The sequence below is a fragment of the Jaculus jaculus genome, unplaced genomic scaffold, assembly GCF_020740685.1.
Source record: "Jaculus jaculus isolate mJacJac1 unplaced genomic scaffold, mJacJac1.mat.Y.cur mat_scaffold_35_1_3033546_arrow_ctg1, whole genome shotgun sequence".
NCBI lineage: Eukaryota > Metazoa > Chordata > Mammalia > Rodentia > Dipodidae > Jaculus > Jaculus jaculus.
In genome coordinates this window covers 635,901-662,666 of record NW_025423491.1, presented here as the reverse complement: position 1 = coordinate 662,666, position 26,766 = coordinate 635,901, and the positions used below count along the sequence as shown (strand labels likewise).

Genomic DNA, 26,766 nt, shown 5'->3' with positions numbered 1-26,766 from the left:
TTAGCCATTTGCAATATTTCACTTATAAATATTAGAAAACTGCGTTGTGTGGCAATAGTCAAAGAATAAAGTCTAGATGTCTTCCTTGTATAGCTAAGTTGTTACAAGATGAAAATGAATTCCTCATGGACACTAAGCCTAAATTAATGCTGCTTCTTTTCATAGATTTTTCACATACTATAATTTGGTTTTGTTTATATTTGAAATCATAAACAATGTATAAGTACCAACAGGAGTAGACATAATTTATATTTATATGGGGGTTATTATATAAGATTTTCAATTTTTTTTTTAGCTTTATAAGTTAATTTTATTTTTGAGTATGCTTCAACAAGATATGACATCTGGGGCTAGTGGAATGGAGAGATAATGCATACATGAGACTGGAAATAATCGGAGAGATGAAGGGCTTTGAAAGGAAACAGGCAATGTGTGTCCAAATTCTATCTTCACCATTAACTACTTAAAAAATTTTTTTAAATTAGTTTTGTATTCAGCAAATACAGGCAGTTTGGCACCATTATTAGGCTCATCCATGACCTACCCCCTTCCCTTTGGCCCCTCCTTGTTGAGGTATATGGGTCATGCCTTGTGGAGTTAGCCCACAGTTATTGGTACGATGAATGTCTCTGCATATCATGACCCAACATGTGGCTCTGACATTCTTTCCACCCCCTCTTCCACAAAATATCCCTGAGCCATGTTGGGTTCATTTTTGGTCTGTTTCAGTGATGAGGTGTTGGGGGCCTCTGAGGTTCTGGCTCTCTGATTTGGTAGGCGTTGATTTTTCTCTGTGTTGGTCTCCTTCCCCCTTGTGCTGGTATCTGGTTCATCAGGAAAAGAGCACCATTGCTTGTTTCGCTAATCTTCTTTAGTTTCAGCCGGGGCTCTTTTGAGGTATGATGGGGTGGCTCTCTCCTTAGGATCTGCATCTATCTGAAAAAGAGAAGCAGATTCTCCAACAGAGAGTAAGTTAGTTCCAGGACAAATGAAATAACCCTTACTTTTTTTTTAATAGTTTAATAGGAGTAGATTTTCAGTTTTTTGCAAACAAAAATGAAATACGTGAAATTGATTGTTTTTAAACCTTTAAATTATATTTTATTTATTTATTTCAGAAAAAGAAAGAAAGAAAAAGATAGAGAATGGGTGTGGCAAGAAAGTAAGAAGATATAAGAAGACAAGTATGAGGGAAGAGGTGATGGCCTAAGAGTGGATGCCACTGAGTTTGACACCTGCTTAGGGCTGCAGAGTGTGTTCCAGGTCAGCCTGGGCTACAGTTATTGCTTGCCTAGAAAAGAAAAGAAAACAAAATAAAAATAATGAGAAAATATAGTAATGAACAATGCTTAATGCCTACTAAGTGTACATAAACTTGGAGTATGACTTTTTTTTTTTTCTCCAGATTTAAACTTGAGAGGAGGAACAGTGTTTGAGGACTTTGGAGGAATAAGGAGCAGTGCCCGAAAGCTCAACAGAGGCACTTGGAGGAGGACATGACAGGGCAGGGAAGCGAAATGAGAAGCTATATGCTCTGCAGCTGTTACATGTCCCCAGCTCCTCTGCAGTTTTAGGAATGAAGGAAGAAGCAGGATCACTCATCCCTTTATAACATTTTTAAGGCCTTTTTATTTATTTATTTTTTTTGACATAAGGTCTTTTTCTCTATGCCAGGCTGGAATTGAACTTGTAGGAATGCAGCTGTGGCCTTCTAGTAGCTGAGATTAAAGGCTGTGCTACCTCAACAGGCTTTTTGTTCTGTGTTTGATCCAGGGTCTCACTATGAAGTCAGGCTGTCATGGAATTCCCTGTGTAGATTGGCTTCTGACTCATGGCAGTCCTCCTGTCTCAGCCTCCATAGCGCCAGGATTACATACAGGCAGTACCATTCCTAGCTTCATTGCTCATCTTAACCCTCACCTTAACTATCAGTTTATAATTCCTCATAGCCTTCCTTAGCACACAGATGAGACAGGATAGGACCATAAACTGTGGAACACGTTCCATCCAGGAATTGGACCATGTAATCACTTCTCAACCTTGTATAAAACTTTAATTCAAATTTTTATCAGAACTTGAGTCTCTGAACACTTGGGTATGAAGAGGGAGCAGACAGATTTGGCTCCAGCATCCAACCAGTAGACTAATGTATGGGTTCAGTGCCTACAACCAGCTCTAATTCTGTCTCCTTCCTGAGAAGGAATGGTTTGGATGGGGAAACTGAGGAATGGAGGGGTAGAGTCAGGGATTCATGAGCTTCTTCTGTGATCTAACTGCGCGTTCTCTCTCTGAAGTAGGATTTGCTGCCAAGTTGAGCAGGAAGAAGTGATCACACAGAAAGCAACTTCCTTTGTAGGGTCCTGGCTGTAGTGTGCTCATTTTCTGATCCTGTTGCACTGTCAGTTAATAGGTCCCACCATCTCTGAACCCCTTTCTCCAAGTCTCCTTTGCTTTGAGTATCTGGCATTCTTGGGGCACCACGTGGTGCTTCAGGATTCTGGTGTAGAGAAGGGATAGTGCAAGGAGACACACATTCAGGACTTGTGCAGAAGACCCACCTCCAAACCTGCCACTAGGGGGCTTGAGCAGGGGGAGGCTTAATTTGAGCCTAGGAGGCTGAAGGGTAGTTAGTGCATGCCCTAGGCTCTTCTTTTTTCAAGGACACATAGTTGGTCCTGAAGATGCAAGCCTGAAATTACAGCTAGTTGGGCAGGAAATAGAAGAGTATTCCATATTTAGGGCCAGCCTGGTTTAGAGTGAGACCATGTCTCCAAACAAAAATTTAAATAATGCACTGAGGATGTGGCTAAGTGGCAGATACTTTTCCTAGCATGCAGGAAGCTCTAGGTACACATACACAGACATACACTGGCTGAAGGAGAGGAATTGTCTAACAACAGTCTTCTTGCCAGAAAGTGGGAATCTTCAGTGCTGTCCAGGTGGTAGCAACCTTGGGGTGGTGAGATGCAGAGACAGAAGGGAAAGATGGTCTGGGACAGCAGAGACCAAGAGGGGGTGGCAATCATACACCAGATTTAAACAGTGAAAACGATAGTCACAGAGACACACAGACAGATCACAGTCAGATAAACATACCCACTGACACAAACAGAGGCACACACAGAGATGCTGCACAGGTGGACTGTGTTTGGGTGGAATCAGGAGTCCTGATTCTACTTCTCAGTGCTTTAATTCAGGCAACCCTGATGAGGCTGGGAAGTGGGCCTCATTGCACAAGTTAACAAAAGTCCCATTAGTCCATCTGGTAGAATACATCTGATGAAACCACATTTCTACACCACACTATGGCTGCAGTGTTCCTATCCATGCCTCAGACTCTACAGGGTCCAGATACACTGGCTTTTGTATCTACTGAGCTGGAACCAATTTACTGTTCTCTATGGCCTAGGAGGCCTTTAAGTCTCTGAAGATCTTCAAGACTTCCTGGTAGCTGAAACGTGCTGGTGGTCCTTGGATCCACCTTGGATGGTCCGATTTTGTAGCCTCCTGAGGGTCAGGGCCAGATGGGAGTCACCCAGGGTCCTCAGAGCCAAGAGACAGGGCTCAATGTGAGAATTTGGAGTAAAGATGGAGACCCTGAGACCACTTATTTCTTGACTCCAATACTTTATTTTATTTTAGTTTTTAATTTATTTATTTGAGAGCGACAGACACAGAGAGAAAGACAGATAGAGGGAGAGAGAGAGAATGGGCGTGCCAGGGCTTCCAGCCTCTGCAAACGAACTCCAGACGCGTGCGCCCCCTTGTGCATCTGGCTAACGTGGGACCTGGGGAACCGAGCCTCGAACCGGGGTCCTTAGGCTTCACAGGCAAGCGCTTAACCGCTAAGCCATCTCTCCAGCCCCAATACTTTATTTTAATACCAGAAAAGACAGGAGATATCTGAAGACATAGAGAGAAAGGCATTGGATCCTGGAAAAAATCAATGGAAGTGGGGAGGGAGGCATGAGCCAGAGAAAGAACAAGATGGTGCAGGATAGTTAGAGAGGGCTTTATGGGAAGAAAAGGAAAACTGTCCTGAGAAAGGAGCCTGGAGTGATGTGCTGAGGAAGGTCTGCAGGAAGAGGCCATTCCCTCATCTCAGTGCAAAGATATCTTAATTTCCACAACAGGAGGTTGGCCCTAGATCCCTGACTTTCTCTCAGCATACCCAAGTTGCTGCAGAAAGCTGTGGTGGTGTTACTTTCCAGACTTGTTGGGTTGAACCAACAGTTCTGATTCCACAGAGAAACTTTTATAAAGAAGGGGGATGGAGGAGGGGAAGCCTCTTGGGGGTAATGGAGAGCATAATCGATATCAGAAATCCTAGCTGTATTCTTGCATCATATGGATGTGGAAGTCTGAATGGAATGCTGGGGTGGATGGTCTGGATGAATCAAGTTTACAGAGGTGTAGAGAGGGGTGCCATTGATATAAAAATAGAAATAGTTACTAAGGAAACAGGAGTTTTTGAAACCATTTGTATTTGGATATTCTAAAATAACCTATATAAGCTAAGTGGTCAAGTTTAAGACTGAACTGGCATGTTCAGAGGAGTGTCCATAATATTTCATTCACTAAATGTGAATTGTGATGTACAAATGAACTTACCTCAGAGGAAAGATGCAATGTCTCATGAGTTAGTCTAGCTTAAATAGGAATACACATAGAACAACTATTATCTAGAACAGGGTCTGTCTCAGATGACCACAAGCTGTCAATTCGTACACAGAAAAATATTATAAATAGGCCATTTTAAAAAAGCAAACACAGGACTGGAGAGATGGCTTAGTAGTTAAGGCACTTGCCTGCAAAACCAAAGGTCCCAGGCTTGATTCTCCAGGACCCATGTAAGCCAGATGCACAAGGCATTGTGTGTATCTGGAGTGTGTTTGCACCAGCTAGATGCCCTGGTACTCATATCCTCCCTCCCTCTCTTTTTCTCTCTGCTTCGTTCTCTCTCTCTTTCAAAGGAATAATTTTTGGGTTTTTTTTTTTTGCGGGGGGGTTCAAGGTAGGATCTCATTCTGGGCTAGGCTGACCTGGAATTCACTATGTAGTCTCAGGGTGGCCTTGAATGTACAGCGATCCTCCTACTTCTGCCTCCCAAGTCCTGGGATTAAAGGTGTGCACCACCACACCTGGCTTTCAAAGGAATAAATTTTAAAGGAAGCAAACATAAAGCCAAGAATGGTAGCACACACCTTTAATCCCAGCACATGGGAGACTGAGGTAGGAGGTTCACTGAGAGTCCAAGGTCAGCCTTAGTCTACCTAGTGAATTTGAGGTCAACTTGGGCTAGAGTTAGACTCTACCTCAGAAAACAAAAATAAGTACCCCCCCAAAAAAGGAAAGAAAGAAAATATAATGCAGTATAATTTTTTCCTCCAGATTTGTCACATTTAATTCTCCACAGTCTCTTGTTGCCTGTAAGTAAGTTAGTTCTAAGTAAGTTTCCTGACAAGTAAGTTTGATTTTCCATGTGAGAAGCTATTAGAGGCCTGGTTTCTGTCCATAGATTGGCTCAATAAGAATATTAGATGAAGCCAGAAATTAAATGAAATGGTGCCACAGGGAGAGTCTTCAGATGTGATAGATGCAGATATACTGAGGTCATGAATCCCTGGCGAGCCAAAGAACACTCTATATGCAGATTAATATGCCACCAGGACTACAGCTGTTGAGGAAACAATGAGAGATGAGTGTGGCTTTGGAGAGATTCATATATGTCTGTCATGGAGTTCCACTTGCTTTCTGAGGCAGCTCTCGCCCCAGCAGGGCAGCAACACAGAAAGAGAAAGGACAGATCAACTTTCCTCTAGGACATTTTTAACCCTAGTATCTGTTATCTGTTCCTAGGTGATTCCCTTATGATCAAGGTTTCTGGGTGGAGCTTTCTGGAGCATGGAAATGGAAGGGCTTGCAGGTATGGAAGAGGCATGAAGCCCAAAGTAGCTAATTTTAAAGCTACATTTATAGAATCTCCCCATGGTAACAGCAGGCCCTGTGATCTTGGTTTCTCCTAAGCTTGCTTTGATAGTTGCTAAGTCTCAGCTCAGGGTAGAGATGTCAGATGACTAGGTAGGAGTTGTAAAACTCATATACAGTTTTAATATACATGAGACAACTATAGAAAGAGCCAAAAGATATTTATACTCAAATAAATATTGTTTCACCTCCAAATGTTGTTTTAACATACTTTTCAATTCACCAATATATTTTGTTGTGAATTTAAATACGTAAGCATGTAATTTGAAGTAGTGCCCAATGAGGTCCAGAGGATGTTGGTACTTTTTTCATTTGCCCTTCAACTATGTAATGAAATAACAGACAGCTGGCTATTAAGAGACTGGATATCTGAGCACTATAGCCATGGACATTTCCAGTTTCTGCAAACCTCGAAAATAAATTTCAGATGACTGGAAATTTTCAGTTTGAAGGTTTTGCCACAACCCAAAGGGTAGAAAAGCAAGACAGTAGACAGGGGTAAGAGTGCATGCTGTGAAAGCCTGAATGGGCCTGATTCACCTTGAGTTTGATTCCTTGGCACCCACATAAACAGTGGAAGGTGGGCATAGATGCCTATAACACCAACAAGCATGTATCCTGCCCTTGTGGGAGCAGAAGCCACAGCTACTAAAGCTCACTAGTCAGACAATCTTAACAAAAAATACTAGCTCTGGGTTCAGTGACAAAGTTCATTGCAAAGAAATAGATGTGTACTATTGGGGGGAGCATCTGTCATTCTCTGGCCTCTATGAATCCAGGCAGACAATGAGCATTTGAACATAAATGTGCATGCACTATACATACACATATCATTCATACCACACTTATGTATGCAAAGTAAACAGCAAATGATAAGGCCTTAGAAACTATTTCGAATTTCTAATACTATACCTAGCTCATAATGAATCAGAAGCAGGAATGCTAAATAAAAAATGATGGCAAAGGAAAATACTGACATAATGAAAAATATGAACTGCAATACAGCCACCATTAAGTCATTCTTGGTGTAATCTCAGACCATTACATCTTCCTTTACACAGCCTGTGAGAAGGAAAGATTTAAAGCAATCCTGGAAGGCAAGCAGTATTTGAATTTCCACCTACTTGAATGCCTCCATGCCACGAAATTGAGACAAAAATCGAGTTTGCAAATTAAAATCATCTAAACTGCTATCAAGTCATATAAGTTTTAAAATAATCAGGTTGTGGTGACATGTGCCTTTAATATCACATGCTGTAGAGACCAAGGCACAGGATCACATGAGCCATGAGTTTCAGAACAGCCTGAGAACTCATTTCAAAACAAGTTGCCATGTGTTTTTATGTTTTCTCACATTTCTGTATTGGGACATTTGCATCTGGGATTAGGTCTTTGTTCCTGTGTTTTAACTTACCCCAATTACTTCCTAAGTTCAAATAGAACTATGTAGAAGTGAGGTAGAGGTGTATGGTTTATCCCCACTAGAGGAACTTGCAATAGCTCAGTAAATAATCCTTCAGCCACATGCTCAGTTCACCAGGCACAATTTCCCACACCATTCAAGGAATAAAACACAACTGATTGACGAGCCCATTGAAAAGAAGGTACTGGCCAACTACAAACAAATTTGGGGATAAGGAAATAGCATGCTTAGCCATCCCAGAAATACAAATCAAACCTACATTGATTTTTCCCTGTCACTTTGGTCAGGATGGCCTTTAGTAATTACAGGAGTTAGTGAGACACAGGCAGGTCAGAGATATGATGGCAAGGATACCCCTCGAAGTGTTTGACTGCTCTTCCACCAATGCATCTTCAGCCTTGTTTTTGTGTTGGGGCCAAGGGTAGGACAGACGGTCATCGGAGCACCCAGGCAGGTTGCACTGTAGGGCACTGTTCTGTCAGATCAGGGTGTTCCTGTTGTCATGCTGCCAATTTCTGTAGGGAAAAGCTGGTTGTATGAGTCAATGGTGACAAGTGGGGCCACCCTCAAAATGTTAGCCACCAACAATAACCAGAGAAGGAAGTTCCTTAAGGTGTCCTTAAAAGAACATAAGTTCTATGTATGCCAGTGGACTAATGAGAAATCTGTGCGTCCATCACTCATTTACATCTGGGGCAATGATGTAATGTTGTCTGGACCAATAAGAACCCTATCCCAGAGGCCATTCAGATGACCCCTCCCAGCTTTTAGTCTTCTCCCACCTGGAAGGGAGCTTTCTGCTTGCAATAAAGTCTGCTGCTCCGTATTTCACTCTTTTGAAATTCAGGATTGACTAGAGCCATGTGAGGATTACAGAAGAGAAGGTGTGGTTTGATTCAGGTGTCCCTCATAAATTCAGGCTTTCTGAATGCTAGGTTCGCAGATGATGGAGATTTGGGAATTAATGCCTCTTGGAGGCAGTGTATGGTTAGGGGTGGGTTTATGAGTATTAGAGCCAACTTCCCCTTGCAAGTGTTTGCACACTCTCCTGTTGCTACTGTCCACCTTATGTTGGCCAGGGGGTGATGTCCACCCTCTGCTCATGCCATTATTTTTCCCTGCCATCATGGAGCTTCCCCTCAAGTCTGTATCAAAATAACCCCTCTTTCCCCCCAAAGCTTGGTCAGGTGATTTCTGCCAGCATTGTGAACCTGAATGCAACAGAAGTAAAGCCAGCTTCAACAACACAGACTATTCTTTATTCTGAATACTAAGGGACCACATCCATTCTCCCTCAGGAATTAGAACTGAGGCCACCCTTGAGTGTGGGGATTTGAGATTTAAAGGGCCAGGGATGGGGGGAGAGTTAAAAGAAGTTTTTTTTTTTTTTTTTTTATTTGCTAATCACCTGCTAAGAGCAGAGCGGATTAGGACCATTGTGCTCAGGGGGCCTGATAGTTCTTGAAGTCTAACCTGGCTACTCTTTCAGTTATGAACTTGCTTTGCAACAGATGATCCTTATGCCAAGTTCCTTGAAAGTTTTATGGTCTGCTGAGGACAGTGGTTTGAGATCAGTGGTTCATTAACCTTTCTTTCCAGACCCCGAGGATAAGAAGACATGTGGTAGAGGTATTTCCCCAGAGTCCAGAGTGAGAAGAAGTCCAGGTTGGGTTGATGTTTGTTGAGCATCCTGGTGTTTTTGGTGTGGCTTTTTCGTATGGTCAGTCTTATGATGGGTGAGGGGCAAAGAAGGGGTCCTCCAGTGGTGCTATTGGGGCAACTGGTTTGAAGTCTACATAATCCCAGGAGAGCCAGGTACCTGGGTGGCTATCTCAGAAGAAAGGAGTTCAAACCAGTTGGCCCAGTACCACATTTAAAAAAAAAATTTTTGTTTATTTATTTATTTGACAGCAACAGACAGGGAGAGAGAAAGAGGCAGAGAGAGAAAGAGGCAGAGAGAGAGAATGGGTGCGCCAGGGCTTCCAGCCACTGCAAACGAACTCCAGACGCATGCGCCCCCTTGTGCATCTGGCTAACGTGGGTCCTGGGGAATTGAGCCTCGAACCAGGTTCCCTAGGCTTCACAGGCATGTGCTTAACCACTAAGCCATCTCTCCAGCCCCCAATACCACTTTTAAATGATACACATGTTGGGCTGTGGTCTCCTTTGGCCCCTAATATAATCAGGAGTTTATTTAAGTTTGTAATGCAGATCTGCAGACATTTTACCCAAGGATAGTCACTAGGCAGATTTTAGGGTCCAGCCTAAGATGTGGTTGTAGATTTGGAATTTCAGTTTAAAGATATGCAGAGTGCCTGAGTTCTGCCTGGGTTCTTAAATGTGCTTGCATATAGTGGTGTTGTGTCTTTTGGGTTTTTGGCTTGTGGCTTTTCTCTCTCTCTCTCTGCTTGGTCCTGCAAGAGGTTGCCAACTTCTGCCATTATGGAACTTCTGTTGGATCTGTAAGCTTCAATAAATATCTCTTCCTCCAAAACTGTGCCTGATTTGGAAGTTCATCTCAGTGATCTGAGGCTGTCTACTGCAAACAGAGATCACAAGAGTGGAGAAGGGTGTCCCCAAGTCTTCACCTACTGGTGGTGGTGGTGGTGGGGGCAAAAGCTGGAGGTAAGAGATCCAGAGAACTCCTGGGGTGTGGGAGGACAAAAGTGTCAGGCAACTCCAGTCTGCATTTGAGCCTTACCTTAATGGCATTTGGTGAGGTGTTGACTGAATGGGAGGATCAAATAGCAAGAAATGTCTGTGCTGGAGGTAGGAATTGGGAAGTGAATAAAGGGGGAAATGAGTGAACTAAAGACTGGAAACTGAATTTACTCAATAGTCAAAAGTGTCAATAATGTTCCCAGAACTGGGCTTGCACTATTTGCAGAGACAGACTGCAAAAGCCAGAGGCTTCCGGTCACATACTCGCAGCTGTTTAGTCTTTAGTAGTAAGCACAGAGAACATTCGAGCTCTAGAAGGTGTGCAGTATGAAAAGGGAGAAATGAGGAAGAGGAGAAAGTAAAGGAGAGTTTGATCCTGTGTGCTACCCTGAAAAGGGCTGTCAGGGGTCTGGCTAATCTTTTAAGGGGTTTTGGACATTTGCCAGGTAGAATCCCTGGCTTTTGAGAAAAGTGTTCCCGAGGGCCTCTCAAGTACCAGCGATGTTTCCTGTAGGCTAGAGCAAAGGGACGAGGTTTAGACACTAAGGAGTCCTTGCCTTCTGGCCGCAGGCCCAAACTCTGTCCACTGAGCTCCCAGGATCTCAAGCTCCTCCTGGCCACTTTTGTGTTGTCTTCCCTACAGGTTCTTTTTTTCTGGAAGCCATCTTCTTGGCCATTTCCTCAAGTTGTCCACGTGTTTATGGAAAATCTTTTTCTCAACGAGCCCCTGTGTAAAATGGCAATTTTCCCATCCTAGATTCTGCAGGATCCTTTGTCCCTCTATGTTTTTTCCCCCAGTTCTCATCCTTTTGTAATGCAGTAGGTAATTACTAGTATGGTGTGCTGTTTTGAGTTGAAATAGGTGTCCCTCATAAACTCATGTGTTCTGAACGCTTTGTACCCAGCTGGTGGCAATTTGGGAAGTGAAGACTTCCTAGAGGAGAGGTGTGTGCTTGGGAGAAAGCTTATGGGTGTAACAGCCAGCTTTGCCTTGCCAGTGTTCAGCTCACTGTCATGCTGCGCTGTTCCACCTGCTGTGGCTGGCATTTGCCTCTGCCCATGCCATTCTTTCCTTTGCCATCATGATGCTGCCCCTCAAGTCTGCAAGCCAAAATAAATATTTTCCTCCCACAAGCAGCTTTTGGTTGGGTCCTTTGTCCCAGTACTTTGGAGGTAATCTAAGTGGGTATCATGAATAAATAATAAATTTGTTCATGAAGAAATGAGGATAAATAAAAATAAGTATATACTCAATTTCTCCATTGCAATTATGGATTTTCAGATTGTATTTTTCTAGTTAAGCATGTTATTTTGAGTCAGTATTACTATGTTCATACAAGATTAGGTGTTATTTCCATAAGGAAATAATATTCTTATAGGATAAGAGAGACAACACTTGAGTGAAAAGTGTTATTGAAGAAATGTTTGTTTGTATGTATGTGTGAATATAAAATATGGAGTATTTCCTAATATTTTCTGTCATCATTGTGCAAGGGCCTTATGTTGAGGTATAGATTGATTAAATATAACATAGGCCAACTATTTAAAATCTGTTAGAGAGGTTCTATTACCTTTAAAATATTTGAAAGTTGTGATTACAATTTCACTTGTTTGGGGACATTTCATTTCAACGCTTAGATTTCTTGCTCAAAACAGTAGCTGGAAAACCAGGCATGGTGGTACATGCCTTTAATCTCAGCACATGGGATGCAGAGGTAGGAGTAGCGTAAGTTCAAGGCCAGACTAGGACTGCAGAGTGAGTTGTTCCTGATCAGCATTGGCTAGAGTGAGACTCTGCCTTGACAAAAAAATAAATAAACAAAAAATATAACTGGGAAAATTTTCAAGGAAGATTTTCATAGCTATCCCATTTGTAAACAAGATATATGTAATTTCTATGATGATACAAAGATAAGTGCAAATTTTGGTGAGGGTTAGGATCTCCCACAGAAAGCATTGCTTTAACATAATGACATTGAAAATTATGGGTTTATTGTTTTAATTTTATTTTTTATATGGTAGGATCTTGTTTTGCTGTATAGTCTCAGGCTGTCCTCTAACTCACAGCAGTCCTCCTTCTTTAGCCACTGAAAAGCTGGGATTAAAGGCATGAGCCATCATGCCCAGTAAAATGCATTATTTTATATACATTTATATTTATATTTGCTGTAGTTTTTTAATTAATTAATTAATTTATTTATTTATTTGAGAGCGGCAGACACAGAGAGAAAGACAGATAGAGGAAGAGAGAGAGAATGGGCGTGCCAGGGCTTCCAGCCTCTGCAAACGAACTCCAGATGCGTGCGCCCCCTTGTGCATCTGGCTAACGTGGGACCTGGGGAACTGAGCCTAGAACTGGGGTCCTTAGGCTTCACAGGCAAGCGCTTAACCGCTAAGCCATCTCTCCAGCCCTATATTTGCTATAGTTTTGTAGCTAGGGTCTCATACAGCCCAGGCTGGTTTTGAAGTGCTGACTTTTCTGCCTCAGCCTACCAAATGCTATTTTAGCAGTAAGTTTGTCCCTGTGGCTAACGAAGTTGTGGTGGGTTCATTCACTCATCATCTCCTCCTCTCTGCTGTCTGTCGGGGCCTGAGTAGATAGATGAGCACTGCTCATTGACATGCACTGTCCAGTCAGGCACTCAGAGCAGGAGGAGGGCTTCTGCAGTCCAGGACCTCTGTGTCTGAGCACACTATCTGTTTAGCACCTCTGGGATCATTTACTTCCCTGGAGTTTGGTGACTTTGGTGATTCGGTGACCTGTGCCACCTTGCTGCAGGGATAGCAGAAAGATTTTCAGGAAGCCAGAAATGGTAAGTGTAACATCATGATTCAGGGCAGGGAATCTGAGTGGCTGATCAGGATGAGCGGCCTCAGCTCCCCATCTTCGACTTGTGAGTCTCCAGGCCCAAGTACTCCATTAGGGCCACGCTGGCCTTGTCTCTCTGGCTATGGCAGAGGGGCTGGATGGGCCAATAACCTGGGCACCCTGTGTGTAGACCCCAGCCCTGATTGCAGCACCCACTGGGAGCTTTGTCCTGAAATGGTGTGCAGGCCTTTGAGCCGAGGGAGGGAAGCGTTCACCCTGTATCTATCTGTACCATATTTGTTCCCATTCTATGACCCACTGGTGTGCAGCCAGCTTCATGTGGGTGCCCTGGGGCTGGCAGCTTTGCAGTGTTGCTGAGCTGTCAGGCTCAAGAGAAGGCCTCCTGGATGCTTGTGCAGGGGCTCCCTAGAGCCTGTGCTGCTGTGTGTTGGGTAGGGTGCTCAGGGTCACAGGAGCATGCTCATGGATCCTGGAGGACACTGGGGACATGCAGCTGCCAGAAAGGGTGATTGGGCTGTATCCCTGGCTGAATTAAAGGGATTTGGGTCAGCCAGGTGAACAATGGCCTTGGTAGTCTGGACTTCTATGCATTTTGTATGCTTGTCTGGAAGTCATTTGCCATTTGCTTCCTACAATGAAGTGACTTTTATATTTCTCTAGGCTCGGTGTAGAGAAATGTACAGAAATATAACATCTTGCTCTCTTTACATTACCTACCTTGTTGCTGCTATACTTCATGGGCATCAGAACCCTCCTTCATGAGCCTTCCAGCATGGATTGAAGACCAGCAGTTCCCCAGGAATCCTCTAGACCTCCAGTGCCAGACTGGGACTGCTGAGGCATGATGAGCAGCAGCAGAGTTCTCAGACTCTCCAGTGTGCAGACAGTCATTGCTGGACTTCCTGTAAGCCAATTCCACACATAAATCCTCCTTGTAATGTATACTCATTCTATGGATTCACTTCCATCCAGAACTCAAACTAATACTGACTGTGGTGCCAGGAGTGGTTCTAGGAAACAATTTCAAGCTTGAAGTTCATGAGTGGTCTCAGTATTAACTGTATCTGGCTGTCCAACTGTAATGCTACTAAAGACTCCCTCCTGCCTGAGCCTGTTAACATGGGGATTGATACACATTGACCACTTACCTGCAGACGTGTGTGCACTTTTGTCTCTTTGTCACTGTTTCTATGTCTATAATGGTCTAGCATTAAAAGGGGCTGTTGAAGGCTGGAGGGATGGTTTAGCAGTTAAGTCATTTGCCTGCAAAGCCAAAGGATCCAGGTTTGATTCCCCAGGACCCATGTTAGCCAGATATACAAGGGGGCTCATGTGTCTGGAGTTCATTTACAGTGGCTGGAGGCCCTGGCACATTCATTCTCTCTCTCTCCCTCTTTCACTGTCAAATGAATAAATAAATAAAAATAAAATATTTTCAAAAGGGTGTGTTTAATCATGTCTGTCCTTTTGACAATATGTTCTATTCAGTCTGCCAGCTCCCCACAATATTCATCTAGTTGTGTTCTGAGCCCTGTCTGTGGACTTTGGTGTTCTTATTTATCTCCTGAATCTAAGGAGGGCACAGTCTTAACTGTCTTCAACCTAAGCACATCAGCAAGTTGTAGTTGCTAGAGGGAAGTTTAGGAAGACAGCAGGGTGATTACTGTCATGGTTGTCTGTAGGCTCAATTGAGGCTGGGCACAATCAAGCACTGAAGGAGCAGCAATGTCATACTGGGAGCTGTGGTGTTGTCTGGGTGGGCAGGCACTGGAGTGCGTGTACATCGTCCATGTGGAGTTTAGAGTCAGGTGTGATTGTAGATGGAGACTGTGGACATAGAATGTTGGGCACAAGAAGGTGATTTCTCCAGGTATACCAAGGCCAGTTGAAGTGAAGAGACTTTTGTCCAACTGTTACGAGGGCCCTCTGCCATCTGCCCCAGTGTTCCCTGGACTGAAGCCCTGAGAGTGGAGTCAGGGATCATGGGTTGGTAGAAGATGGGGTCTGTTCTTACATTCCCAAAATGACTACACCTGGTCAAGTGATAGTCACCAGGGTATTAGTTCAGATGCAGAGGTTGGCAAGGAATGGTTAAATAAAGGTAGCCCAAGGTAATTTGGCTCTGACTTGTAACATTCCATCTCTCTGTGATCACAGTAGTTTCATCAGTCCTTTCAGCCTTGTTGGAAGTAGATGTAGCAGATTCAGTGTTTTTCTGGGAACTTTCATTTCACACCTTGACAGGCACTTGTCTTTCTCACCCACTCCCTGTGTGTGTCAAGGATACTGGGGATGGAACCTGGGGATTTTTGCATATTATACAAGCACTTTGCCTTAGGCCAGTGTTACTATTTCTTACATGTCTTTTTTCAGGCAGAATTTCACTTGGTATCCCAGTGTGAACTGTAAGTATCATGATTTATAGTCCTGTACTATCAGTGCCAGCTCTGTAACCTTTGCGGAAGTGAACTGACAAGCTCAGGCCAAGGCTGGCACTTGGCATGAGCCAAAGAGGTGGCTGCAGTTCTGCCTTTCTTACTCTACCTTGCCCTCTTGCATATAACTTAGTGACAGATCTTGGGAGCATGCACAGTATTGCTCAGTGGGTCTCTCATTTTAGGGTCCTTGCATGCATCCAGAGCCCTAGAACAGAAATGAGGAATTTCCAGAGAGAGAGTGGGGGGGAGGGAGAGAGAGAAAGAAAGAAAGAAAAACTTACAGACTGAGGTTCAGAGTTGGTGAGAGATACAGACAATAAGTCACACTTGATAAACATGCATGCTACAGGTAGGCTTCAAATCACTTTATGCAGGGAGGGTGGACTCCATCTCCTCCCCTACTTATCTCAGTTCCAGGTATCAGATATGTTTTTATAGTTTTCATCAGTCTGGGTAATTTCTAGGGTGCTTTCTTTCACATCTTCAGTCAGGTATGTAGAGAACATACCAGGTTCATTTGGAGACATGGCTCAGAAGCTGGGAAGATTAGACTGAGGCTACCTCCTTCAGCCCCTGCCCTAACTCTTGGGCTTGGCCCTGGTACAAGGGGCTGTCCTAGATTTGTGTGAGGACAAGACCATTGCTGGATTTGACAATATGTCCACTGCTGGTGTTGAGTCCAGGTCACTTAGTAGCAGTGGGGGAAAGCCATAGGCTTAGAGAATCTAGGAGATAAGGCAGTGGGGACTTCACATCAAGCCTGGCTAGGGGAAAATGTAGCTCCAGGTTCTTGGGGAGTTTCCTGTATCTTTGCAAATTTGTTCCTTTATACCTTGCCAACCCTTTTTTTGTTTTGCTTTTGAGACACTATCTTACTCTGTAGAAAAGGCTGGCCTGAAACTCAGGATGTAAGCCATATGTATCCTTAAGTTTACAGTAATCCCCGTCTCAGCCTCCAAAATAACTGGAGTTTATAGCAACCTTTGGCTGCCTCCCACTTTTTGTGTCCCCATCTTTGCCTTTGTGCCTGCTTGGACACCTTTAAAGGCAGTGTTGAGTCCTAGTCTGGGAAAGGACTTTGCCCCTGGGTCTTTATCAAGGACATGGTTAATCCAGGATGCAGAATTGCAGGAACAGCTGTGCACCGAGGCCTCACCCCTTTTCCCCTTCTGCCAGCCCTCTCTTGATAATCTCTCAGTAGCATTAATGTGCAACAAGGCAGGAGGCATAGATGTGTTTGGTTTCGAATCTCGCATCCCAAGTTAAGCATGGTGGCACAGGACTGTAATCTTAGTTACTGAAGAGTGTCAAGCTGGAAGAACTGAAAAATGTGAGACCATTTTGAGCTGAACAGTTAATTTATGTTAACCTGGGTTATTTGGTGAAACACAATCTCAATAAAATGAGTGTGGGGATGGAAAAGCTGGGTGTGGTGGCACACTCCTTTCATTCTTACTCTCAGAAAGCTGAGGTAGGAGGATTGCCATGAATTTAGCATCTTTCTGGGGTAGAGAGAGACTGGCCTCTCATTCAATAAATTAAAAAACAAATGGTATCAATGGGAAGTTTGGTGAAGCCCTTTTCTGACAAGCACACGGTTCTCTGTTCTATTCCAACCCCTTCACCCTGCAGGACCTGATAGAACTGAATCCCTGTCTTAAGACTGATCTCTCTTCTAGAAAATGGGGCACTGCAATATACTCACTGCCAGTGTTGTGGGGGCCACAGAAAGACTAGAGCAAAGAGTTGCCTTGGAAAGGCCAGTGGGTGCCTTAGAACACACCCACCTTCTCCTCTGGGACCCTGAAACACAGGAGACTAGTGGTGGAACACTGCCCACTACACAGAAAGACAAGTAGAGTCAAGCAGCGGGGCTTTAGGCAGGGGACTAAGAGGGTAAAAGTGCTTACTACAAAAGCATGGGCAACTGATTCTCCCTGAGTTCCATTCCAGTCAAGTAAGCAGTTAAGTGTGATTATGTTTGCCTGTAACCCCAGTCCTGTAGGGGGAGTCACATCTGGAGAATCAATGGACATGCCCCACTACACTCAGTTTTATGTGGTGCTGGGTATTGAACCCAGGGACCCATGCATACTAAGGAAGTATTCTAAGGAGCTACATTTTCAGTGCCCAGTAACTGTGTGTGTGTGTGTGTGTGTGTGTGTGTGTATGTGTGTGTGGGGAGATATATATATATACACACATATATGTATATATTTATATATACACACACATACATACATACACACACATGCATATATATGCATATGTGTATATGCACATAAGTGTGCAAATATGCTCACATCTGCAGATGCCAGGGGAGAGTAATAGTCCCAAGAGTAATAAGCCACCTGGAAATACTCCTAACCTAGGAGGTGAATGGACTGTACAATAAAACTGTAAAATAATGACAAATGTAACTGAGAAGGACACTAAAATATTGGACTGCCTATATGCATAGAACAATAGAATTAATGATGAAAATGTCTTCTTAGTAAAATGAATCTACACATACACTACAATCTGAAGGAAATTCTAAAACATTGTTTTTTTTTAATATTTATTTATTAGGCAGAGAGAAAGAGAGTATGGGCATGCCAGGGCCTTTAGCCACTGTGAACAAACTCCAAATTCATGTGCCAGCATTTACATGTGGCTTGTACTGGAGGATCGAACTGGGGTACTTAGGTTTTTCAGGCAAGTGTCTTAATAGCTAAGCCATCTCTCCAACTGCAATATACTGTTTTTTAAGTTTTTAAAATTTCATACATGTATACAGAATATTTAAATCAAATTACCCCCAATTATTCTCTATCTTCCCTCCCTTGCTGAACACCTTTTCCTTCCCACCAAACCTTTGTCCTTATGTTATATATTTTGTGTGACACACTGTATTTGATTAGAGTTGTTTTCATGAGTGTAGATGGTGGAGTGCATACTGGAGCATGGGCAGCTTACCATGGCAACTACTACAGAAAACAATTCCTCCCCCTTACCCATTGATTGCCAGTAGCTCCCCAGGAAGGTTTGGGGATACTTGACTCCCTCTCTCCCTGTGATGGAATATTGATGAGCTAATCTTGTTCATGTTTCCATAGATGTTGTGTGTTCATGAGTATCATGGATTGTCTTGTCCAGATGACAGTGTTTTATAGGACTCCTCCTCATCCTTTGACTCTCAATTTCTTTCCCTTCCCTCTTCCATTATGTGTCCCATTTCTTTGAGGGAGTGATATACATGTCCCATTTAGAGCTGAGGTCACAGTAGTCACCTATTCCCAGAATTTTGAAAAGTTATCAGTCTCTGTAGTAAATCTGCTCCCTGTAAGAAGAAAGTTATTTAACCAAGCCTGAGAGCAGCATTAACTTATTGGTATAAAGATGAATATTTACAAAGCATCTGTTCTATTATGTAAAAGTGAAAGTATGCTTATAAAGCTTATAGATGATCTACTTTCAAAAAAGATGTTGTGTAAGATGTGTAATGCTAGAATTATCACTACAGCTAGGTGCAAACTATGCAACAGAACAATATTAACAAAGAGAAAGATGTTAGCACCAAGATAGTCAGTCATACAGTCACATAGGCTAGAATTACAGTGAACTTGAGGAACACTAATAATGCCATATAAGTATAGGCAAAATTATGAACCATCTATTTTGAAATAATGAAAGGCTCTTCAAAAGACTGTCCTTTGAAAAATGATTATTCATTGAAACATACAAGTCTGAAACATGATCCCTATCTCATGCCATATAAGTGGATCAAAGTCCTGAACTTTTTTTTCCCCCTGAACTTTTTTTTTTTTTTTTTTTTTGGTTTTTCGAGGTAGGGTCTCACTCTAGCCCAGGCTGACCTGGAATTCACTATGGAGTCTCAGGGTGGCCTCGAACTCATGGCGATCCTCCTACCTCTGCCTTCCGAGTGCTGGGATTAAAGGCGTGCGCCACCACGCCCGGCCCCCTGAACTTTTTAAAAGACCTTAAATGTTAGTCAAGCATGGTGGTGCATGCCTTTAATACCAGCACTCTGTCATTTTTGTGGAGGAGCCCTTCTAATCTTTTTGTTTGTTTGTTCCCGTCCAATTTCAGTGTTTGTGCTGCTGAAGCAAACACTCATGCCTTAACTTACAAAGCAAACCCGTTAAATGAAACTGGGTTCTGATCTTACCCTTCCTGAAGCATAGGCCTACGCTTTGGGGATTTCCTGGTTTTCCCTGTGGACAGGACTGACACTGGGGTTGAATGCTTTTCACAGAGTGACAGAGGTCAGATTGGAAGGCTTTGGATACTCAGGGACAGAGGAATAAGGCATTCAACCCACACCTTCCCAGGGGCGTATGACCGTCCCTCATTCTTGGGGTATTTCTGTGCTTCTAGATATTAGTCCCTCAATCCTTTCCCTGTTTTCCTCTTCCCCCATCCTTTCCCTGTTTGTGTGTTGTGGGGGGAGGGGGTCAGTGTCTCATTCTGTAGCCAAGATTATCTGCAGCTCAGCCCAGATTTGCATGAGGAATGCAGCAATCCTATTACCTCTGCTTTCCATGTACTGAGATTTATATACATGGTCCATCTACCTGACCCTTTTTGTTCCTCATATCTCTGTCTCTCTGTTCTCTGTGGCTTACATGTATGACAGTGAAAATCAGTGTGGAGCCCTGTTTGGGAATGTACTTTTGCTGGTTAGGACCCCACCCAAATATATGATTAATACTGAATGCAAGAAACTCATGTGTGCTTATATGTCTCACCTCTTCCTGCCTCCTTCCTGATCTTCCAGGATGTTCCCCCATCCATGCCCTGTTAAGGTGATGGGGAGAGGACCAAGACCTTGGTTCAATCTGACTTGGAAACTAGGCATGGTTCTGCAGGTTCCATAACCCAGACCCTCTGCAAGTTAAGGAGAGAGAACCACAAGTTACAGACCAACCCTGGTCTATTTTCAAGCCAACCTGGGCACCTAGTGAAACTCTTCTCTCAAATAAAAACAATTATATAAATTTCACTGGTATAACTGAAAGGGTTATAGTTAGGGTGTCCTGATCCCTGAAAGTAAAGGGTGATGGTGGGGGGGGTCAGGAAAGTCTGCACTTTATAGAAATCAGGGATGATCTTACTTCTTATTCTTGCCTAGTGTTCTAGACCTGTTTTTCCACTAGTAACCAGGCCCCCTCTTGCGAGGTAGGTCTTTCATAGGATTTAAACATTGTGGTTAGTCAAGTTCAGTGCCCAGAACTTGGTGTCAGGGGTAGCCTCTTCCTGAAACAGCCCCTAGCTCTAATATACCAGCTGTCTCTCTCATTTATCTGAGCTGGAAGACAGCCCAGCACCTTAGCCCTCACACCTCACATGGGTTCATTTACCCCTTCCAGCTCCCCACATGGCAGGAGCTCCTTGAACTTTCTTTTCTCTCATTTCTTTCAGTGGTTTTTCCACGCCCTACATAGGATCTCTAGCCATGTGGGTGCCTTTCCTTGGCTCCATACTTCACATAATATATATAATAATTTAATAATTTATCTTTCTCACTCTGTTCTAAAAAATACTTTTATTTATATTTATGTGAGAGAGAAAGAGAGAGGAGAGGAGAAAGAGGCAGATAGAGAGTAGCCTTCAGCTACTGCAAACAAACACCAGATGCATGTGCTCCTTTTGCATCGGGCTTACATGGATCCTGGGGAGTTGAACCTGGGTCCTTTGGCTCTGCAGGCAAATGCCTTAATGGCTAAGCCATCCATCCAGCCCATCTTTTTTAGTTTTGTGGCTAGTCTAAGACTGGCCCTTTGTTTTGCTAGAGATGAAGAGTGAGAGAAATAGAGTGTAGGCATGCCAGGGCCTCCAGGCAGTGTACTCAAATTGCAGATACTTCTGTTACCTTGTGTGTAAGTGCAAATTTGCACACTTGTGTCACCTTGTGCTTCTGCCGTGGGAACTGGAGAGCTGAACATGGTTCCTTAGGCTTCACAGGAAATGCCTTAAAGGCTAAGCCATCTCTCCAGCCCTTCCATCATTTTAATTTAATTCTTTGATTACAATTTGAAATGAACCTAGGGGTTGGGGTTCAAGGACTTGAATGGATCCCTAACATCCTACTACAGAGCACATATTTGGCATGGCCTTTGCCTTGTGTTTATTCCCATCAAGTCTTTATGTTATCTCAGACAATGCAATTGTCACTTTTAAATTCATTTTTTTTCCTCTTTTTAAACAGTTTTTAATTTTTTTTTTTTTTTTTTTTGGTTTTTTGACATAGGGTCTCACTCTAGTCCAGGCTAACCTGGAATTCACTATGGAGTCTCAGGGTAGCCTCGAACTCATGGCAATCCTACTTCTGCCTCCCAAGTGCTGGGATTAAAGGCATGCACCACCACATCCAGCCATTTTAAAAATTTTTATTTATTTGAGAGAGAGAGAGGAAGAGAGAGAGACAGAGTGGGCATGTCAGGGCCTCTAGCCTTTGCCAGTGAACTCCAGATGTGTGTGCCACTTTGTGCATCTGGCTTACCTGGGTCCTGGGGAATCAAACCTTGGTCCTTTAGCTTTGCAGGCAAGTGCTTTTACAGGTAAGCCATCTCTCCAGCCCTTGCTTTTTTTTTTTTTTTTTTTTGTCTCATAATTAGAGTGATGCTTGTACCTATGGCAGTGTGTGAATAGCAGCATGACAAGTGTAAGGAGTTTCTTTGTAAACAGCACAGCTTCTTTAGTTCCCCCCCCCCAACCCTCCTGTAAGACTCAGAAACCTAGAATAAGAATGGAATGTGGGGTGTTAGCTTGCTATACAGTAAAAGAAGCTGATGCCAGGGGCTGGTTATGTGTTGGGTGAGTTTCCCATTGCTGGACACTATGGGAAAATATACAAGTGGCCTGATTATCACAGGTTTCAGAAGGCTGTGTCCTCACTTAAAAAAAAAAAAATACAAGGGCTTCTGGTTAAGATGGCAGATTAGGAACCATGCCAAAGCAGCCTAGGGGAGAAAAAGCAAAAAATCCCCAAGGAAAATACACTCTTCTACTAAAATGTGAGGTGTATGAGAAATTACCAATGGCAGCAGAGAAGTAGTAGAGATCCACAGCATCCAGAGCCCACATAGGAAAGCAGAAGCGACTCCAGCAGTGGCAGCACCAGGTCCGTGGGGCCACAGCTACAAGGCTCAGCTGGAGTCTCAGGAAATGCCAGGTGAGGGGATTTTCCACTCACACCGGAGCTCCTGGCAAACTGAAGAAACATGAAGGGAGAACTGCAGCGAACAACAGAGGAGGCGATCACAAGGTAGAGGATCACATGGACCAATGGGAGAACTAGAGCCACCATCCACAGCCTCCCCTATCCCACCACCAGCAAAAGCACCAGCGACCTGGGGAAGGGAGCTCACAGCACCCAGCACCCAGCACTGGTTACCAGAGCAGTGATCCAACCACCCAGCTAGCCTACCTGAATCCACAGTGCACTAAAGAGGGACCCAAGCAGGAGCACAGCATAACTGAGACCAAAATCATCCCAAAAGGTAACTGGGATTACACCAGCTCACTACCCGCCGAGTAAGCCTGGTATATAGGCCTGAACTGGAAGTGCTAATTGCACCTTCCATTTGAGGATAAATTATATGTTAAATGAGATGGATGGTCAGATTTGTCATTCTTACATAAGCTATATTTTGGGCTTGTTATTTGTTGCTTCTTGTTTTATAGTGGCTTTGTTTCCTCTTCTGTTATACATTGGGAAGGGTCTCACTTGGTCACAAACTGACTTGGAACCCTCAACAGACCAGAAATCTTAACCTCCTAGTTGACAGGATTAAGAGTGTGGGACACCACACACCCTAAGGGACAGTGGCTTTGTTAGTGGATCTGGTTGTCATAATACCTACTCTTGCATAAATGGTCTGTGTTGTTTCTCATTGAATGTGTATATTGTTTAGTTAAATTTCAGAATCTGCCTGTATTTTGTTCCACTCAGCCTACTTGAATACTCTCATAGCAGGCAAACCCAATACCTAGGGTCACTTTTGTAGATACTCTGAGAATCTTCAGAGCCACACCTAGCACATTAAGCTCCTACCCCGAAGATATATAACATCAGATTGGTTGATACATCTAATAATACTGCAGCTAACTAGAAAATCCAAGCATTAAATTAATCCAAGATGCAAGAATATATACATGATAACACAAGAAACACCCAAAATCAAGACAATAAAAATCCCCCCAAAAGTAATAATGCATCAGAAATGACCTCCAGTGAGAATGATTTAGAGGAAATGCCTGAGAAAGATTTCAAAAGAATGATTATAAATATGTTCAAAGAAGTCAAAGAAGAAATCAAAGGAATGAAAGAGGAAATCAAAGGAATCAAAGAAAACACAGGAAACCAATTTAATGAAATAAAGAGGTCAATACAAGACACAAATAAGGAAATAGAAATAATAAAGAAAAACCAATCAGAATTACTAGCAATGAAGAACACAGCCAATGAAATTAAAAAAAAAAAAAAACTGTACAAAAATCTCACCAGTAGAATAGATGGAAGAGAAGACAGAATATATAAACTAGAAGACAAGGTGGCAAATCTAATACAGTCCAACAAAGAGAATGACAAACTAATAGGAAAGTATGAATGGGAAATTCAAGATATTTGTGCACTATGAAAATATCAAACATAAGAATTAAGGATATAATAGAAAGAGAAGAATTTCACTCCAAAGGCATAGTAGGTATTTTCATCAAAATTGTAGAAGAAAACTTCCTCCAAACTGGGAAAGAAGTGCTAATGCAGATACAGGTATCCTTTAGAACACCAAGCAGACAAAACCTGGAAAGAATCTCTCCTCATCTTATAATTAAACTACCAAACATACAAACCAAAGAAAATATATTGAAAGCGGTTAGAGTAAAAAAAAAATCACATTACCTACAAAGGCAAGCCCATCAGTTTCACAGCAGATTACTCAACACAAACTTTAAAAGGCAGAAGGGGTTGGAGTAATGTATTCCAAGTTCTGAAAGACAGCAACTGTCTACTAAGGTTACTTCATCCTGCAAAGCTATCCATTCAAATAGAGAAATAAGGATATTCCACAACAAAAGGAGGCTAAAGGAATATCTGAAGAGAAAACCAGCTCTACAGAAAATACTTGAAAGAATCCTTCATGCTTAAGAGAAAGAAAAGCACACATATAAGGAACCTGGAAAAAACAAACAATACTCAAATACTAGTTATTACAAGAGTGCAAAGGTAAACTGGAAGAACTACAAAAAAAATGGCAAAAATAAATATACACCATTCATTAATATCTCTTAATATCAATGGCCTCAATGCCCTAACCAAAAGTCATAGGTTTGCAGACTGGGTTAAACAGCAGGATCCTTCACATTGTTGCCTCCGTGAAACTCGCCTTTCTACAAAGGATGGACACTATCTTAGGATGCAGGGTTGTTTTAAGATAGGAAGGGTGAAGTTATAGCCCATGAAAGGGTAAGAAGAATGGAACAAGGGAAAATTATGAGGACATGGGAAGGGAAAGGAGACCCTCAGTCTGGGGTCTGCTTAAAGTTTCTTGTGAGCTGAAAATCAGGAATTCCAGCATTATTGGAAACATTTGCTATGGAGGTTACTTGTATAGAGAAAATTCCTTCTGAATATTTTAAGTAACAATGTTGCTCTAGTAATAATTTTTGCTTAAGGCTTAAGCTTACATGACATTCAGATGTGACCTTATTAATTTTCTAGATATACACTTAAAGTTTTTAGACTTTTCTGTGAAACATGGCCCATGGTGTTCATGGGAGGACACTTTATGATTTGAAACTGTGGGTTTGTGCTTGGCTTTCTATGACAGAGGAAGGAATATAACCAATATAACTATAAAACACTGCCCCTTCCCACTGTCTGTGTCATTTGGCTTCTAGGTTCAGTGCCCTAGTATCTTCTATCATCTTCCCTCCTGTAACTTTCATATCTAATTTCCCATCTATTGTAACTTTATGCCTGTGAAATTGTACAAATAGACAATCTTATTTCTTTTCCTGGGATATGAAGTTTTATTATATCTCTTATTAACTCAGAATTCTTCTCTTTTGTGTGCTTGTGATTGAAATTTTAACAGTGCTGTTCTGAAGGACTTCTTCTGAGACCCCTAGATCCTATCCTGTGTCAAATGGCCAAAATTCAAGCTGGACAGGATATCTGCTGGGACTAATCAATCATGATACCCTGCTTTTGTCTTGACCCAGCACTACTGCATCCTGTACTACAGTTAGATATTTTCCCAAGCCAGTCTATGATTATAACCCCCCTCTTAAGCTAACAGCTTTTGCTTTCCTTTTTAATCTGCATATTTGAAGAATTTCCCATGTGTCTTTAGTCATAAAGCTTTAAAATTTAAAGCCTACCCATAATGTAAAGAACTCAAAATGATGTCAGAGTGCCCACTAAGAGGTCTATACAAACTCACATCCTCCAGACGTGGTGGTGCACACCTTTAATTCCAGCACTCGGGAGGCAGAGGTAGGTGGTTAGCTGTGAGCTCAAGGCCACCCTGAGACTTCATAGTGAATTCCAGGTCAGCCTGGGCTAGTGAAACCCTACATCAAAAAACCAAAACAAACAAACCATAAAACACAACAACAACAACAACAAAAAACAACTCAACCACTAGAGCTTGGTGATGAGGAATTCTGGAGTATTAGCTCTCCTCCACACATACATAATATATCTGAGTTCTCTGGCCTCTCTAAGTAGCACTTAAGTACTGTAATGATTTCAACCTAAGTTATTTGCAACATTGCTTACCTTAAACTCTATATCTGCCACTAACTATGAGGATGCCACTCACCATGCCCTGGCTAATCTGTCATTGGTCTGGGGGCATGTTCAGCCATCTGACAGAGGTGTAGGAAGGCTTCAGGGTGACACTTAGTGGTGGAGTCAATGGTATTATGGATCCAGATTCATAGGTTCTTGTAACTCATGTCCATGGTTATAGGACAGTGACTTAGTTTCTGGTCACAGGGCCTTTGGGAGATGGTGAATGCAGCAGAAGTGTAGGATGGTTTGGTAAGTTGCTTTAACCATAAACCCTGTAAGAGTGGAATGGAAGGGACTTTGGTTAGCCTGGGTCATGAAGTCTCCTCCACAGGGAAGCTAACCCTTCTTCTGTTTCCTGAACCACTTGCATTCTCTCAGGGAGACACAGCCTGGGCTCAAGGCCCCAGCCCAGTCAGAAGCTTTGTATGTGCTTCTGCTTCATTAGGGGCCATTTACCTCTAGAGTTATAATCTCCATAGTTCTGGATCTCTTTTGGGTCTCTTTAACTATCCTCATGCAGGCATGTGGATGTGACTGCACTATGTACTCTCACTGACCCATCTGTCTCTAGTATCTCAGTACCTATTAGTTTTGAGGACTTTCCTTAAAATTCCTCAAAACA

The 26,766-nt window shown here is 42.8% G+C and overlaps 1 protein-coding gene across 27 annotated transcripts in view; it reads left to right on the top strand.

Annotated features, from left to right (window-relative positions):
• LOC123457307 (zinc finger protein 39-like) overlaps positions 1-26,766 on the top strand; it is a 94,268-nt gene that overhangs the window by 8,847 nt on the left and 58,655 nt on the right. For 15 of the 27 annotated variants that reach the window (XR_006634968.1, XM_045141280.1, XM_045141279.1 and 12 more), the window contains one exon: positions 13,650-13,806. The exons of 6 other annotated variants lie outside the window; for them this stretch is intronic. Coding sequence is in view for 18 of the 21 variants with exons in the window: in XM_045141280.1 (XP_044997215.1) it covers positions 13,744-13,806 (63 nt within the window). In the remaining 3 variants the exon portion in view is untranslated. Of the gene's footprint in view, positions 1-5,859; positions 5,927-12,828; positions 12,886-13,562; positions 13,807-15,275; positions 15,308-26,766 lie in introns of those variants that run through there. 6 more of the 27 variants (XM_045141266.1, XM_045141262.1, XM_045141261.1 and 3 more) reach the window with 4 other exon arrangements.